Source organism: Hirundo rustica, chromosome 8 (assembly GCF_015227805.2).
Source record: "Hirundo rustica isolate bHirRus1 chromosome 8, bHirRus1.pri.v3, whole genome shotgun sequence".
Lineage (NCBI taxonomy): Eukaryota > Metazoa > Chordata > Aves > Passeriformes > Hirundinidae > Hirundo > Hirundo rustica.
Window position 1 is genome coordinate 932,935 of NC_053457.1, and position 16,420 is coordinate 949,354.

At 43.1% G+C, this 16,420-nt stretch overlaps 1 protein-coding gene across 14 annotated transcripts in view; it reads right to left on the reverse strand.

Moving 5' to 3' along the window:
* The window catches only part of CTNNA3 (catenin alpha 3), a 444,137-nt gene that overhangs the window by 42,953 nt on the left and 384,764 nt on the right, over positions 1–16,420 (reverse strand). For all 14 annotated transcript variants that reach the window (XM_058421607.1, XM_040071778.2, XM_058421606.1 and 11 more), the window contains one exon: positions 12,091–12,272. In XM_058421607.1, coding sequence (XP_058277590.1) covers positions 12,091–12,272 — 182 coding nt within the window. The remainder of the gene's footprint in view (positions 1–12,090; positions 12,273–16,420) is intronic.

A 16,420-nucleotide genomic window follows, 5' to 3' on the forward strand; every position in this document is an offset into this window, starting at 1 on the left:
TGTAAATGGCCAAGTCTTCTCATAATTTTACACCTAGCTTTCACTAGGTTTAGTTTGCCTTCAGCTCTAGGGAGAGACAGACTCCTGTCAGGACAGCAACAGAACTAGTGATCAAGTCATCCAGGAAGTGGGAAGCTGATCTGAATGCTGAAAAGCAGCAACTACATTTCTGTTTCTTCCTCGGACAATGATCAGAAGCACACTTTCTCCACAAGAGCACTCATTCCTGGGGCAGGCCTGCAAGAAGTGTGCTTACACCACCTCTCCCCTCCTCCTTTCCAGCTCTGATTGTATTTTACTTCTTTACTCCCCTTCTTGGTATATTGAGGACCTGTGGCTTTTCCATCAGCCTAAAGAAGACCTCAAGGATGGTGTCAGCTACTTATTTCAAGGGAGAAATAGAGGTGCCTCTGTAGGGATGATCTCAATGGTCTATGGTAGAAATATGACTACAGCAGGGATCTTTAAACTAGCTTTTCAATAGGTTTACCATGAGGTGAAGTGACCCTACTGAACTCTCAAACTCCTTCCATTAGTTCTCAGCCACACCAGACACACTGAACAGTGTCACTCCTTGCCTCTGCCACCACAGGGCACCCCCAAACAATAGAGTTATGTGATTCACTACTTCCTAGCAGTAAGAATAGCTCTCGGATGACTTTAACAGTGCAGGACTGAGACAGCTTGGGGAAAATACTGTGAAAGAACACCTTATGTTTGCAATCTCCATGCAGATGCCTCTACACTTCTGCCTTTAGCCATCTTCTTACCAGCTCAGGGCTTGGGCTACAGGCTTACTAAGGGCATTGTCTTGCTCCTGCCCTCCAGTCCTGTGCCTCAACCTGGCAAGAAGGCAGGAGGATGGAGAGGCAAAACTATTTGCTAACCTTTATGAACAGCAGTACTCCTGTTAAGTCTGAGGTGTACTGAGAGATGCTGGATGCCACTGCCAGTGCCACCTTAAGGAGAAAGACAGAGATTTGATTCCCAAAAGTACCAGAACAGCAGCTGCCAAAGGTACTGAATTGAAAAATGTGTGTTAAAAAATGCCATTTAGTTTCAGAAGAAGGGAGTGTGAAAACCATTGGCAGGCTATGCAAACCGTGAAAGGTCTTGGTTTAATTAAAAAAGGTTGGAGCAGACTTCAGTCATAATTGCAGCAAAAAACAGCAGTTCAGCACTGTTTCTGTTGTTCACTGTGCTCCCAAGGTGAGCATTTGTGCATTGTTTTTCTCAGAAGTTTGCATACACCAGGAAGAAAACTAAACTAAAACATTACTAAATAAAATTAATTGTATCAGAAATACAGTAAGAGTGCTTTCAACCCTGCAGCTTCTGGGAACAGTTATATTTTATTAGATGGCAACTCAATCCTAGCCTGACTCTTGGCCATAAAGAAACCAAAGGTTCTTTCCTGTGAAAATTATTTCCTGTGGGTTGATCACTCAGAGAGAAGCAAGTCAGACATTTGGTATGGTGAAGAGAGGGATGAGAAATAATACAGGAGAAGTGATTTTGGAAAAACAAAAGCCTTAGCTCCCTGAAAAAAAATGCCTTCATCTGCACTGAATGGGGGCAGGAAAGGGTGACTACAGCAAGTGCTGCAGTTCTTAAGTCTAGGGAGGAAGGGAAAGCAATAGTAAAACAATCATTTAGTCACAGCTTAAGTAATCAACTTCAGTAGAGGAAATTCTAACTATAGTTCTTCTCCCCAGCCTAGAATGTACTTCTGGCATCCCAAACAACCAAAGGCAGGAACACCATCTGGGGAGTCTGTAGCTGATTTGTATACAGCTGGGTACCACATCAACCTGGGTTTCACGTGTGCTGTGTCTTCGAAACCTCACCTACACAAAGGCAGCACACACGTCCAGAACACAAAGAGACAAAACCTGCTTATGATCTTATTGGACATGTGAATGCAAAAGAAAATAGTTTGTGTTATAAAATCTCTTTGCTTTGGAAAACATGACTTAAGGCATCAATTTTTCCCCATTTTATATTTTGATAGAGAAACCTTGATATACAAAGTTGGTAGCATTGCTAAGGGAAAAGAAGCAGGAGAAGATGACAGGGAAGTCCTAGTACCTCATTTCCTTCTCTGCACTGCTCACTTGCCTCCCACCAAGATCAGAGTAGGGAGTTGAGCCAACGCCACCTCTTTACTGCCGTCATCTCACCCCGGTAGCCACAGCCCCTCAGGAGGTTCCATAGGGTATCAGCAAATTGTTGTGACCAGCTCTGCAAAGCCTATTCCACCTCAAAAGCAATTCCCACTGATCTGTTTCCTTTCTATTTCACTATCTGCAAGTACTACTTGAAGTGGCTCTCTCTCTCCTGTTGGAGCCCGTGCTCCCTTTTAGCCTCAGCAAGCTTAAGAGAGGGAGCCCACACCAGAAGGACTCTTCCTTCAGGGTCCTCAAAGCTACCCAGAGGCAAGCCTTTTTTCTTTAGAGAGAACAGACGTCTGTTGATGGCAAAAGGAAAGAGTCTGCTCTTTGCTCTGGGGGGATCATGGCTTTATTCAGGGGTCCTGCCCCTGCAGAGTCCTGAGCTCAGTCCGGTCCCGCTTCCCGGTCAAAGAGAACGAGCCCCCGGCCGTCCCAGGGCTTTTTCCCAGGGGGACAGGCCTAGAGGCAGGGACAAGCCACTACCCAATCAGGGATAAGGTGGGAGTGGAACAGAGTTGGGTTACATTCCAGTGTGGGAGGATGGGCAGGGCTGAGCAGGGACAAACCACGTGATACAGTTTCCAAGGGAACAGAAGAAACATTACAAAACCCAATACAAAAATGAAATACAATATAAACTAAATTAACACACCACAACAACTACTCATTTTTATGTATTCCCATTAAGTGCTATCTGTATTACCAAGTTCACAAACTCTGCAGAAGTGACAACTCCAGACTCCGGTTTCACCAGCCAGGTCTACAGTGCCATACATCCATTCTTGGACAATAAATTGTCAAGAGAAATGTGGGCGTACATCATACTCTGAGCATTACTGATCTTTTGTAAGCAAAACTTCCATTTGAATCAGCATTAAATTCACAGGGAAAAAAAGCAACTAATATTTTATGTAAAATTTCTGATCGTAATTAATTCACTGCTGTGCCTACCCTTCCAATGAAGAGGCTGATAACTGCAAAAGTTTCCAGTCATATTTCTTGGAAGCCCTCCAAAGGTTTAAGCTTCTAACTTCTGCTAATTAATTCAGGAAGAACCTGAACATATGGTGTTATAGCCAAAAATATATAGCACATACAAAATACAGCAAATAAATCCCATAAAAATAGGCCTATATTTTAAAGGGTAAAAAGCTGGGAGAGGTGCTTTGCCTTTTTAATGACTGCTTCTTTATCTTCCTAGGAGACATGGCTGGGTGCTCCCACCCAACAACAGCTTGAGCAAAATAAACATAAAAACAAGACTTGCTCAAGACACTGCACCTCGAAAGACAGGTTCCATGCCATGCCTTTGGAGAATGCTACAAACCTGCCATTGCTATGACTTCCCAAACACTGTCATGTCGATGGATTCCAGCTCATACTGATCACCATCTCGCATCCAGTATCCCACGTGATCCCGGCTTCCCACTGTGGGCTGAGGCCCAGGAATGGCCTGAGCCCTGACTCTGCAGTGTGGTGGTGTGAGAGTTGTTTTATTAAGTTATTAAGTTATTTTTGTAAGATTTTTGAGTTATTTTTATAATGGTTGAGTCCACTGTATACCCCTGTGTTCTGTATTGGTTTTCCCCTTATGAGTTAGGTTATTTAGTCCACTGTATAACCAGACGTTTTCTGTCATTCATTCCTTCCCTGCACCTGTCGCTGTCAATCCCCCCTCTCTCCTCGTGGTCGCCCTGTCTGTCACTTCAAGACCCTTCCCTGGATTCTGGAAAGATCCAGGAGAGGTGTCGAGTGATAGGCTGGGGCCCGGGGAATCCCCTCCAACCTCCTGTGATTTGTTAATGGTTCAAAGGTTGACACCCCTGTTACCACCCCCGTGTTCCCGGTTGGCTGACCCATTGTCAGCCCTCCCCCATTTATAAGTGGCTGTCAAGCTTTGATCTGGGCTCTTCTGGGCAGCAGGTAGTGGGGTGCAGAGCTCCGTGCTCCCCCCCTTCAATAAACCCTCGCTAATATCCTGCTCAGAGGAGTCTGCCTTTCATTCAGCTGCCGCGGTTGCTTGCTACATCTACGTGCCCGTCGCTGGTGGTGGGATCCAAGTTCCCACAGGGAGGAGGTGGCTCACTCTGCCTGCCACCCCAACCTTACCATGCTGCTGCAGTGAGACACACTGAGCTAGCCTGTGGCTGCGCTCTGTGGCTGCGCTGGTCAGCGCGAACTGGACACTGCGACACTGCAGTGCATGGTGCCACAGCCCCAGGGCACCAGTGACCCTCAGCGCTGCTGCCCGGGCTCACCTGGGCCCTTGCACAGCCCACAAGCCCCAGTGAAGCTCTGCCCGGCAGCCCAGCCCAGCCCTGGCTCGCAGGTACAGCTGCCCCAGCCCTGCCCTCTGGCTGGGTGCCGGCCCTGCCCTGCCCGCAGCTTTTCTCCTGGACAGGCTCAGGGACGTGCTTTGTGCCCCTCAAGGGCCGTGGAGCTGCCCCCTGCTCCTCCTGGCTGGCACTGCCTGTGGTTATCAGCACCCTGGGCTGCTCCTACATGCCGATGGTGCTAAAGGGAGCGGTGCTCTGCGCAGGCCGTGTCTGCACTGGGATCACCCCTGGCTGGCTTCCCTCAGGGGGCAACTGGGCTATGCCCTCACAACCTCGCTCCTGTGCCCCCAGAACAAGGAGGAAGGTGCTGAGGGGTGGCAGAGGAGCAGCCCCAGTCAGGGTGGCTGCCCTGCAGCAGCCCAGAACTCAAAGGTTGCCATTTCCTGTGCTGAGGGCTGAGCCTGCCTCTGCCCACCCTGCAAAATGCTGAACATCCTCAGCTCCAGCCAGGCACAGTGCCACTCAGACAGGCACTGTTCTGACCTGCTCTGCTATGCCTAAAGGAGATATCCCACCACAGCCCTCCCAGCTGCCCAGGACGTCAAATTACTGCCTGAACTCCTCTTTACACTCCTGATGCCTCTGCCAACAGGAGCTGATTCTTGAGAGTTCTGAAATCCCTTTGTCCTCTGACTGTCGCAGACCGTAAAGATGAAAGGCAGAAGATGGCTCTTTCTGGCACAAGACGTACAGCTTGTCACAAAAATAGGGATGTATTTGCTGTAATGTATGCTGTGATTTGTAGCTGATTTGCTTCTGGTCCTGGATGGCTTTCTGCCAGAAGCTACACAGATCTCTTTGTCTGCCTTATTTTGCTATATTTGAGTATGTCTCCATTTGATTAATTTGTTTTTGACTATATGTATGAGGCATGGACAATGGGTCCTCATGATCCTCTTTGCCCATCTAAATTTCTTCACTTTTTCCCTCAACTTTTATGCTAAGGGTTGTAGTACTAGATACTTTGAAATAACTGTTATACTAATTGTAATTTTGCTAGGAATGCAAGGAATTCACTGAAATCTTACACAGGACTACAGGGAAAAAATACCCAACAAGCAACAGCTGTTCCCTCTGATTATTTTGAGGATCCCCTGCCTTCCAAGTAAATTCCAGTCACACCTGGACACAGAGACAGGGAAATTGTGCCAGTATTGCTTTGCCGGGTGCTTACCCACACGAGGTATGAATAACACATCAGCACAAACCAAGGATTTTTACACAAACAGCACAATTAAGAGCCTTACTGTTCAAAATGGAACACATTTTCTTGGACTTCAATTTATAAAATTCTTTTAGGATGTGGAGCATGTAATTGCTCCAATCAGAGGAATTAGTCTTCCTAGCTTCCCTAACTACAAGGCATCCTACAGGAAAGCAGGAAATTATTCAGAAGTGGCTTCATTTCCAGCAGTAAGCCAACTAAACACATTACACAAGTAAAGCACCACCAGAATTTTTAAGCTGAAGAGTTTTACACGGGACTTTTAACCAGATGACTGGGAGAATTCTCTTTGTGAGAATGTGTCTGGATTTCTACCTGTATAGATGAAATTTAGGAGTCATTTCCCATTCTAGCTGCAAATGATTGTTTGTTGAAAATCAATTAAAACATTATTTTAAATTAACTTTCATGTCCACATGAAAAAGGCTCCATTCATAAAAAAGGTTCAATATCTGAGCCCTGCTACTTGTATCAATATCTGCTTCTCTTGTAAGAAAATAAGAATTTTTATAAAATGGTTTGCAAGCACTGGCAATATAAAAAGTTGAAACTAGAAAGGTCAAATATCAAGCTAAAATAATTTTTGTCACATTTCTATCAAAAGTCTGACTGTAACTGTTAAGTTAAATAAAACAACAGTGTTATGTTCACTTTCATTTCTGTTCCAAGGAAATGGATGCTGCACAAATAAAGTACCTTTTTTTTAAAAATAGTTTTTAAACTAAAGAACAAACTGTGAATGCCTCACCCTTCCAAGGAAAGAGGCAATAGATAAACTGTGAAATAATTACACATGCTCATTGTACAGAAAGATATCCATGATGTAATTATGTCACTGAGAAAAGGAAGAAATAATAAAACATCTTTCTGTCCATTTGCTAAAGAGCTTTCATTTTCCCAGAAATTCCAAGAACAATTTTAGAGACTTAGAAGTTTCTCCTGCCTGTAGCAGAGCCTTCTGGATGTCATGTGTTGTCTGCAGTCATAGCAGTACTCAGAGATGAGAGAAAATGTGTGTTTTGGCTTTGAAAGCAAAGGCAGAGAACAGAAGTGCCCAAAACAGTTGTGGTTAAGGAACAACAGGTGACACGAAAGAACAGAAGACTGCAAAAACAAAGCTGATGCATACAGGCCTGTGTATGAACCTGTCCTCTTCTTACTGGAATGCTGACAGGCAGCTCCAGTTTATCCTTTCCCTTTAGTATTTCTACTTCAGTTAAGAGTAATAGCAAAAGCTGTTTCCTGACTGCAGCTGTACGAGTCAGCTGTACTTTGCCACAGAAATGCTGCAGAGGAGAAGAAACATTGTGTTCGTTATCTTGGCCATTAGCTGTTCACTGTACTGGTTTACAAGTATTTACCGTGCTTTGTTAACCTGCAAAGAGCAGCCACATGAAGAGTGTCCCTGTGCCTCTGATCCCCCTACATCCTCTGCAGCTGCACACTGCCACCACCAGAACCTGGAGCACTGAGGGAATTCTGTCTCTTTAATCCCTATCAGAAGGATCTAAATCAACTGTGCATTCATGATCTACTGTGTTTGTTTAATAATACTATTATTGATGGTAATTGTGCCTACTATGGGAAAATAAATCCACTTAGCTTGCAGGCAAATTGGATATATAAATACTTGCAGTAACACTGTCACAGAGCCAAACTGCTAAATTATTTTTGTTTCTTTAAATGTTTCTCTTTTGGTTCTAAGACTTCAATCCACCAGATGATTTTCCCTTTGGAATAAGGGTTGTATAAAATAAGTAATATATTTGGATTTTATAAATGATTTTTTTAGAAATTTTATTATCAAAGGATGAATACTTAGCACTTAATTACTAGAACTATATTGAGGATTAACTGCCAAATCATATTAAATACTCGCTGGTGTATGTATTTAAGAACCAGTTGAAATTATTTCTACTATAAAAGTGGCATAAGCATCCACTAAAGTATAATATGAAACATCACATTCTATGCAATAAAGACACAGTAGTGGTGTAAATGATATCCAGACTCAGTCACAAGCTTTTGAGATGGGCGGGACACAGATACTGGATTTCTGCCATAAAAATCCTGACGTATTTATTTAAATATTAGAAGCTCTGTGACCTTCAGGCAGAAGCAGCAGTATCAGCTGATTGTGCTACATGGTTTAACTTGACCCCCCTCAATGATCCCTCACAAATCCGAGAGCCCGCGTTTATTTGAGAGCAACAACTGCCTGAGGCCGTCACACACTGTCATGGCAGGACAGTGGGGTCCCCAAGCACTGCAGCTAATGCCATTCTGCTGTTGGCTTTAACTGCAAAATGGACCTGCTTAACCCTCTGTGCAGGAAGATGGAAATCCTGCTGGCTCTGTTTGACAAGGCATGGACAATAAAACACAGCCAAGTATGCACACACAGCTGAACTGTTCTTGCTCAAGAAGCAAAAGAACGTCTTCGCGTAAGTAGAAGCTGCTCTTAGCACAGAACCAAAAGGAGAGGTTCACTTCCTTTGCCCAAAGTCATTGTCTGCAAAATAACTGTCCTTTCTGATAACTCAGCTGGAAAGCACCCCTGCTGACAAAACTTTTGCAGCCTTCAATCTTTAAGTGATTTCTGATGAAATAATTTAAAGTGGAAGTTGTTTGTTCTCATATACAGCTTATGATGCAAACACTGAGTAGCTATGGACTCTCAAAAGCATCCCAGACTGCTTAATGAAACAGTGCTGAGCAGAGAATGCCCTGAGAGGAGCAGGGAGGGGAGGGAAAGGGGAAATTCCTGCATGTATCTCAAGCTGAACTGTGACTGCAATGACACTTCATTCAGGGCGTTAGTAATAAAGGTACCATTACCTTTAGTGGCACTGACAAACCAGGTTGGTGATGGGGACAAGACTGAGCAGGAGAGCTGGGACATGGGATTTCCACATGGGTGAGAGGAGCTGGAAGGAGCTGATACAAATCTGAGGGCTAGAAGGGCCATAAAAAGGCAAGGCATCAGATTTCACGGTGCAATGAAAAAGCTCCACAGAATTTCAAAAGCATCTGGCTTCTAGATCGGAAATAGGAGGATTGCAGGTAACTCTGAAATGGGAAGGGGCACTAGGAAAAGTAAATCCAATAATGAGCTATGATGAGGAGTTTCATGGATGAACTTGACTAGGAATAGAACCCTCTTCTGTCCTCTTTCTTTGTCATCTGTGTGTCTCACGGTCTCCTTGAGTCCAGTAACTACAGAACTGCCATCTCGATTTTGCTTTCCCAAGCAAAGACTAGAAGCCCATATGAATTAAGGCTGAGGACTGTGGCTATTACCAGGTGAGGAGCCCTGCTCAACAAGGCAACTGCACTTGGTGGTAACCAGTATCACAGAGAGAAAAGTTTAGCTAAGCTGCAATCCCTGAAGTACTACAGAATTACACTGAGTCTTATTACAAGTATAAAGGGGGACAACTTTTGGAGGATGGTTTTGCTAGATTTATTTTTTCTAGTCTTGTTAATTTGTTTTGCTATTTTCACTATATTTCTCATGTTAACTCCAATATTGATACCATTTTTGAAACACATGTCAAGTAGCAAGAACAAATATGAGACACTTTCTGGCCAGTTACTGAGAGCTGAATTATTTTGTTTAAAGAAAGTGTTCATATGGCCCCATTTGGAATCTAATAACCTACAAAATGGGTAAGGGGTAAAAGTCCAGTGATTCTCATTTACAGCTTACACCACAGAAAAGTGAGAGGGATTGTCACAGAGCCTTCAATAGGCACTGTGAATCCTGAATCCATGGGCTACATGCTGTCAGGACGGGCTGTGGAACAGCCCAGCCGTGTCAATTACCAGCACTGGTCTCTCCGTGGTGCATCTACAAAATCACCTCAGACACAGCAGCAAGCTCTGCCTGGTGTCCCAATCTTACCTGAGCCCTGGTGATACCTTTCCTATAATCAGAGTGCTGTGAAATCCTGCACAGAGACATCCTGCAGTTCTGTTTGAAGGAACTTTCCCTGGGCTGTTTGAGCACAGGGCTCAAACAGCAAAACTATTCTCAAAAGCTTCATAGCAGAGCTCCCTTTATGCTTTAACCATTGACTGTTCCTTGCTTCTTTCTCAAGAGGAACTACAAGTTCCAGTGCTGTGATTCAAAGCACTGCTTGAATTAGATACATATCCCCTTATATGAGTAAAATGGACTTAGGTATGTTTATTGGCAAATATCTTTTTACTTGTAGGTCTGCTTTGGCAATGGAAAACAAAAATTGTGCTCCATTTACACATAAAAGCTTAGGGAAAAACAGAACAAACCAAATGTAACCCCGGGATTTTTCTTGTACATTTTTAGCCAATCAGAAGAGAAATTAGAATATTTCCACTAAAATATTATTAAAACTGTTATAGCAGGTCAGGCCATTTCTTGCTAATCACTTCTACAGAAGACAGAGCAAAAACCCCAAAACTTTGAAAAGCACTCACTGAGATTAAATAACAATGAATGCCAGGTAATACGGTATGGAGAACAACAGCAATCAACTCATGTAACAAGCAACTCAAATACAGAGATTTATTATTTGTCTGAGTAGCTTCTGAAGTAACAAAAACCCCCAAAAAGTCAGGATCTTTTATTTTTTCCATGTTCTAAAACTTGGGAGTTACAGAGTGGCGAGCTCAGACCCTAAAGTGAGCTGGTGTTTGCTGTGTGTTCTGCAATATTCATGCCCTGGGGGTCCAGAGAAGAGCAAAGGAGCTGGGGGTAGGGTCTGGAGCAGCTCAGGGAGCTGGGGAAGGGGCTCAGCTGAAGAAAAGGAGTTTCAGAGGGGACCTTGTGGCTCTGCACAACTCCCTGACAGGAGGGGACAGCTGGGCAGGGGGGCGCGTGGTGTCAGGCTCTGCCCCCAGGGAACAGGGACAGGATGAGGGAGTGGCTTCAAGTTGCACCAAGGGGAGGTTTGTGTAAGGTATTAAAGAATTTTTTTCCACTGAAAGGGTAGTCCAGCATTGGAACAGGCTGTCCAGGGAAGTGATGGAATCACCATCCCTGGAAGCGTTCAAAAACATGGCATTTTGGGACAAGGTATAGCAATGAACATGGTGGTGCTGGGTTAATGGATAGACTCAATGACCTTAAGGATCTTTCCCAACCTAAACAATTCTATGATCTCTTCCCAGATTTCCACAGAGCAGGAAGTGAAGAGCCAGCTGTGTTTCTCAGCACACACAACTGCCGCCTTTGATAAGCTACAATTAGAGGGAGAGCCACGAGAGTTTACCTATTATTCAGACAGATGCAAATTTTCCTTTTACCAGATTTCATCTAGCATCATTAAAGAAGAAACAAATCTTCTCACTGAAGGAGATATTTAAAACCAGCTTTAAAACAGATCACAGACTTCCTCATGCAAGTCTTTACCCTCCTCTCACTTGCAGATGGATTTGGAAAGTGCCAGTGTGATAAAATGCAACAGCTGCCCTCCCCAGAAAGAGCCTGCACCAGAGCCCAGCTCTGTCCCAGCTAGTTCAGCTGATGGAGCCCTGCTCACTGACACCCACAAAGATACAAAGAGATTGTTCTTTATATCTTGCATGAAAGGACTGATTTTACGAGGCACTAAGTGTCCCGCAAGAGAGGCTGTGTGTTAAGGCTTTACCTGTCAGCAGCTATTTTACTGCTAACTAGACCGGGGAGGGAAAGGAAGAACAGACACCACCATCAATACCTTCCTTTGTTACAATCAAACTGATGAGATTTACACAATATTTCATTCAGAGCATGGCAGAAAAAGCTCCTGCACTTAAACTTGTTTCCTGCTTTAAGAGCATCATCAAACACATACTGGCAGCAGAAAGAAATACCAGCTTTGAGAGCTATCTGCTGTGGTACTCTTCATTCGTTGAACTACATGTAGCAGCACAAGAGTTCTGATGAAAGCAACAGCAATAATGGGATATAAAATATGTACGAGTCTGAATGTGTACTGTCTCAAGTGGGCTCTGAACAGCCTGTTTTATGCTTGACAGCACGCAATGATACAAGTAGACAGAAAAACAGATGAGACAAATCTACAGCTTAAAATCAAGATTACTGTTACTTTCTCCTTTTCACTGACAGCAGAAATAGAGCACTAAAACATCTGCAAAAACCCTACCAACAAACTATTAAGAGGACAAAGGCAAAAAAGTAGGGATAAGTGTAGTTCAAAACATTACATCCCCCAACACTTCAGTGCTCCTACCTGATAAGCTGCATTAGCTGAGCCACTTAATTTTTCAGAGATGCCATGACCTGACATTAAAATCTCTGTATTTGCTGCTGTAACAGTGTGACAATGGCCTCCAGCATTTCTAAGTATCCAAGAACCTTTTTTTACATAATTACCTTGTGAAATCAGTCATCTCCATCATAATCACACACATCCTCTTGGCCAGAACAATTATGTCATTGCTGGTATCATCCCAGATTTCAATCTCTGCATCAAGCTTACTCTTGACTTTTTTGAAATCAGCCACTTGCTCAGCTATCTTTTCCTTTTCAGCTTCTGGCAGTTGAGTCATCTTGGCCTAAAACAGAATAATTTGATTTGTAAAACATCTACGTCAGTGTATTTTTTTTTTAAACAAAACCATTGCACATTAATAAATACATAGTTTAAACACACTATGGCCTGAGCCAACTGTTTGAGTTTGAGCACTTCTAAATTTCAGAATTTGTATAATGTCACTGGGTTGGGCCAAATAAATAATCTCAGTGTAATGGGGATAGTGGTGTTGCTGAAACCATTTATTTTAACATAGTGAGAGAAAGAAGATTAAATTCTTCCAAAGGGCCTTTATGAAATATGACCAATAAATTTTCCTGTTTCTTAGGTCTAAGGAGCCTAAGTAGTTTTAAGTATGATACATGTAAAAGCTACAAAATGCAGTATTGCTTCAGGTACAAAATAATCAGTGAAAAGGATTAATTGTCCTGAAACACTCAGGTATGCTCCTCTCTTCTGAAAAGGCTCTGTGTTATCATTTTAGGAACTGGAAACACTTAAATTGTTCAAATACTCATCTTCTCTCTTTGCAGAAGACAAATAGATGAACATGCCAGAAATCAGGATGTGAATAAGATTACCAAAGTTCCTGAAAATGGTGAGTGAAATGTTTTTGCCTAATGTTCTTCATGAACAAGATGACCAGCCTGCCACAGTCATGGGTTAGACAGCCCTCCTGTGTCAGAACCAGGCCACCAAGCAGCCAGGGGCTAGGGTATTACCTGGCCACATGGAGGTCCTGGCCCTTCATCACACCTCCTACCCCAGGAGAGAGAAGCCACGCTGGTCCTTATCTCACACCTTCCCTTCAGGCCACCAGGAACTCACAACTACAGACAGCAATTACTGACGCACTATCATTACTCCGTAATTACACAATAAATATTCTGTGACTTATTCTTGTTTAGAAAACATTATCTACCACCAATAAAATGAAAAGTTAAGGCCATGGCTAAACTGTTTATAATTAATAAAATGAGTAATCGTTCTACACATAACGTGCATGTTTTTCAAGCCATGCCTTTTCAGAGATTTTATTTACGCTGGAATCACAGTCACAGGGTTAGCTTTCTGACTTACACAAATTACTGGAAATTACAGGTTTCCCAGCATGTACCTGTAATTGTAGGCACAAAATCACACAGAATCACAGAATGGTTAAGGTTGGAAGGAACCGTCTTACAGTGGCCAGAATTAGAAAGTGCAGCTATTTTGAGGCTACTGCTCCCATGTTGGTAAAAAAACTCAAAATGGGCTACAGAGGGAAGAGAACTTTCATGATCTCATACATTTTTGCTGATGGGGAGACGTCTGTGGTATTTCCTAGCCCCCAGCTTCAACACTGTTTTGAGTTCAAGATCACAGGCCTGGATCTTGAAACCACAAGAAAGATGGCATTTTAATGAGGGAACTGTGACATACAGCATCCTGCTATCTGCCAACAATAATGAGCTTCAGGTGGAATGAGACATTATCCACTGGAACAAAGGGCAAAGGAAATTGTAATTTTGACCTTGTCTTTTCTTCCTTTCCTTCCACTGCTTTAAAACCATGTCCAACATAATAAAGCAATTGTACAGAGAGCCTTTTAAGCACAGATTTATCTTTGTATCAAAATATGCAACATAACAGTAATTGTGAAATAAAGAGCTAAATTGAATGACTACTACATGAGTGCAGGTTTATTTTGCCCAGTGAGAGAAAATTATTTTTTCACTATTTCTAAGACAAAATGTTACCATTGCAGCAGCATATAACAGAAGACTAGGTGAGAGGAGAAGTTATATCTGTGATACATCCTTCCTTCCTTCCTTCTATTAAAAAAAAAGGTGTCGATTTTTTTCTTAAATTTCCCTGACTTAACTTTTCTCAAGGCTGTTTGTCCCTGGTAGCTGGAGTCTCCAACACTGCAGTTTGTGTTATTTGAATTGTCCCATGTGCAACCTGACTTACCCTGTGAGACTGACATTTCCCTTCATTACCTTTCCACGTTTCAGTCAGTTCTCCATCAAAGAAACTGAACTATTAAGGCCGTGTAAGGACACATGGGGGCGTAACTAAGCAGTGAAGATTTTGACTCTTCTCTCCCTGGTACACTGCTGGCCAATGACATCCCAACCCTAAGAACTGGCCTTTTGCCTACCTTTTTCTCTGGCTGCTCTCCAAGGATTTGACTTTCACATAAATTTTGATTATGCTCTTAAAATCTCAGGCTGACATTTTTTTTTTCTTTCCTGACCCCTAAAACCAAATGACTGGCCAGATCCACACCAGCACCATTCTTACCACTTACAGGGACCAGGAAGGAAAGAAAGGCAACAAATCAAAGAATCTCCCTTGAAAATTATTTAACACTTTCAGCTTTGTAGGCTGCAAGATGTCATGAAAAGAGGAAAATGCTGTTTTTCTGCAATTATGTAGGTTACAAGGACACAAACCCCAGTTTCCCAAATGAGCACACGAAAAACTTCTCAGAGCTTTTACAAGCAAGAATACCAAATAACCCGCTCTTCACATACTGTAGTTATAAGGTAATGGCAGGGATCCCAAAAGAAAGGATTTGTATTCCTACTTTGTCTTGAGAACTGAGGTTTTCATTCCACCAGAGCCTCAGCAGCCACAAGATGCGCTCTGGTATGATCCTGCTCTCCTGCTGCAGTCAGCTGAACACTTGGTGAAAAAGAAGAGGACCCCTGCAAATCACTCCAAGCACAGAAATATATTTCAATCATACTGTTTCACAACAGTTCCAATCATGACTTTTACCTGTTCTTTCTTGAACTTTGCAGACCACTGTCATAAAATACACATGTGTATTTTATGAGCCCTGAGCAACCTGAGCTGGTGAGTGACATCCTGCTCTGGAAACTAGATGATCTTTGAGGTCCCTTCCAAGCCAAATCATCCCCTGAGTCTGATTCTGTTTGAGTACCAGTATGTTCATAAGTGAATTCACGGAGACACCACCAAGTCAAAAGGGATTCTGTTAAAATGAGTAAGATGTGTCCACTACTTTTTACTACTACTTTTCCTACTGAGGGAATAACTCTCTGAGTTTGGATAAAGAGGTGACAGAGATGATGTTGGATATTTAGCACTCACAGCTAAGTGAATACACGGCCCCAGAGGTGAACTGTGTGGTGTGTGATGCTGACAGTGGGGAGAAGCTGTGTTCCTTTTGATACTTTAGTACCTGCTGTCACCAGCTGTCTTCTCCCAGTTTCAAGAATTGCAGCAAGGCTGCTGAAGTGCAGCATTCCCTAAACAAGTTCAGAGAGTGCTTAATTTGTTCTGCCATGCCAGTTCCACTGTATTTTTAGATACAATATAATTGGATAAACCGGATAAAGAGGTAAAACTATTGGCAGATAATAAACAAAGTGTTTAATGCCATTTTCGCATCAGTCTTCACTAAGAAGGTTGGCTTAGATGATGCAACCATGGCATATTAAATGTAATTTCTCTTTGTCCTGGGGCCATAGGCCTAGAGATCAAAAAGCATCATGTCCTAAGTCTGGGCTTCACCAGAACTTTGCCACTGGCTCCCATGTCATCCTTATAAATAAGCTGGAGAAATACAGTCTAGATGTAATCTCCAGTGGGTGGACGTAATATTGGTTAGAAAACTGCTTGCAGAGCACTTAGCAACAACACACACCAAGCCAAGGGATCCATCAGGAGAAGTTGTGAAGGAAGCTGCCCTGACGTTGGCATTAGTCAGTGTTTCCACAGAACCAAGAGTACACACCACACACTCGCGGTGGAAGACAACTGGTTTACAACTCCAAGTGAACTTGAGAACTGACCTGGAAACATCACGGGGTGTACCACAGCTGAGACAAGGACAGGGTTTACCCCTCACAGCACACTCACAGAACTGAGACGGAACCAGCCATGGGCAGATGTGTGGGTGGGCATTTTTAGCTGATAAAAGGTTGTGCTCTTGGCAGAAAGGCAAACTTCACACCAAAGCTCCTTCTGAACTATGCGCACGGCAGGAAACAGTGCAAACCTCACCGTGTGTGCTGTTGAGATCACACATTCAGCAATATGAAGAGTCTGGACACAAAATTCAAGAATTCATTAACCAGCTGCAGAGCACCCAGAGGAGAGAGAGACTAAAAGAACATACAGGAAATGCTACCTTGAAGAGTAAATCAAGGTTACTGA